The sequence below is a fragment of the Halyomorpha halys genome, unplaced genomic scaffold, assembly GCF_000696795.3.
Source record: "Halyomorpha halys isolate HHAL.00 unplaced genomic scaffold, Hhal_1.1 Scaffold2.1, whole genome shotgun sequence".
In the NCBI taxonomy this organism is placed as follows: Eukaryota; Metazoa; Arthropoda; class Insecta; order Hemiptera; family Pentatomidae; genus Halyomorpha; species Halyomorpha halys.
Window position 1 is genome coordinate 1,210,409 of NW_027111560.1, and position 1,644 is coordinate 1,212,052.

A 1,644-nucleotide genomic window follows, 5' to 3' on the forward strand; every position below is an offset into this window, starting at 1 on the left:
TATTACCTATTGCCCACAACTGTGTGGCAGATTGTAATATCTATCAATAAATAAATCTATCAATTTAAAAAAAAAACAATTCATTTAGAATTCACTGCTTGATCAATAGAGATAATTTCCAGTTGAATTGTCCAATAGTCAAATAACCGTTTCAAAGGAGAATATTTATTACCAAGATAACAAGAAATATTTTTATTATAACGTATAATAAAATATATTTTTTAATTTTATAATATATTTTATTATAAGGAATAATATTTATGATAATGGTAAGAAGGGGATTACTCACGTTTTGGAGAGCCTTGTCCTTCTCCTCAAGCTTCTGCAAGACCTGCATCAGTTGCTCCTGCGTCTGGTCCAGGTCGTTCTCAATGGCTTGGATCTTCTTCTGCAAGGACCTGGCCTCCTCTTCAGCCTTCTCGGCCCTGAGGTTGGCATCCCTGGCCTGCTGCTCGCACAGGAGGGCGCGATCCATTGCGTTGTCCTTCTCAAGCTTCATAGCTTGCATCTTCTTCTTGATCGCGTCCATTGTGGAGGTTTTTTGTTTTCACTGCACATAAAGAAAGAAAACCGAAATTAGCAATACATTTTAAATATATAAAATCATACATAAACATAATATTATAACAATATAGACTTTAAAAATTGGGAATTCCTTGTTAAAAGACCAGTAAAAAGCAAATTGTGGGCTGAGAGATAACTTCAACTAATATAAAATATATATTAAAATTAAATCTGTACTGCTACAAACCATGAAGGTAAGTGGATGCAGTACTTTGTAAAGAAATACTGTTGCAAGACCAACGGTTGTGAAAGGAGGTGATTTGGTAGAATCGATCTCGACCGCTTAATTTTTACCCAATTAAGAGTGCCCACTTCATAAGGCTGGGTAGACCACGGAGGGCTACTGAATTTGCCACACCCATATTAGAACCTGTGTACTTGGAGTCAGTAGCACAGTGCCTTACCACTGAACCTCGAGCTCCCCATAAAATGTATATAACAAATTAATAGAAAACTATTTTTTTTTTTTTTTTTAATGCGACAGTAAAACCGTATGGACTTGGTTTACACACCAGCAAATTAAAATTAAAATCTATGTGAAATTATAACATCGAACGTTTTTATCCTTGTTTAACTTAACTAAAGACGTGTTATTTGTTCTATGTACCTCACCGTTCTCCTAAGGCATGTTCATCCGTACTAAGCCTTCTATTGTTCAGGGAAACACTAAGGTTCTTACTGATGGCCCAAGTTACCCAAAAGGGTAAAAAAAACTTACTGTCCCAAAATCTAACTATGTGGCTCATTTCAAAGGTTATCGTTCAGTTACTGTCATTTCAAACACCATATGATAGCTATTTAATTATTTTACCAATGTGTACCTCTTTGGTTCAGTTAAGAATTTAAGAAAAATATAAAGTTGAGTTTATTTTTTAAATTTACAACTGTATACAATTGTGGATATAGGTATCCGCCAGATCTGAAGCTGAAAGATCTCAATCATAGAGGGTTCCAGCCAAGATGTTTATTTCAAAAGGGATAAGTGAAGCCTTATGAGGGCCATCTGTAGCTGAGGGAGTTGAGGCGTAGGTTTTTGCAACCTCTGAACTGCTGCAGCACCGGTTCGTATCCGGGAGGGGG

The 1,644-nt window shown here is 36.1% G+C and overlaps 1 protein-coding gene across 7 annotated transcripts in view; it reads right to left on the bottom strand.

Annotated features, from left to right (window-relative positions):
- Tm1 (tropomyosin 1) overlaps nucleotides 1–1,644 on the bottom strand; it is a 195,718-nt gene that overhangs the window by 99,659 nt on the left and 94,415 nt on the right. For all 7 annotated transcript variants that reach the window (XM_067049619.1, XM_067049618.1, XM_067049616.1 and 4 more), the window contains exon 2: nucleotides 290–550. In XM_067049619.1, coding sequence (XP_066905720.1) covers nucleotides 290–529 — 240 coding nt within the window. In that variant the 5' untranslated portion in view covers nucleotides 530–550. The remainder of the gene's footprint in view (nucleotides 1–289; nucleotides 551–1,644) is intronic.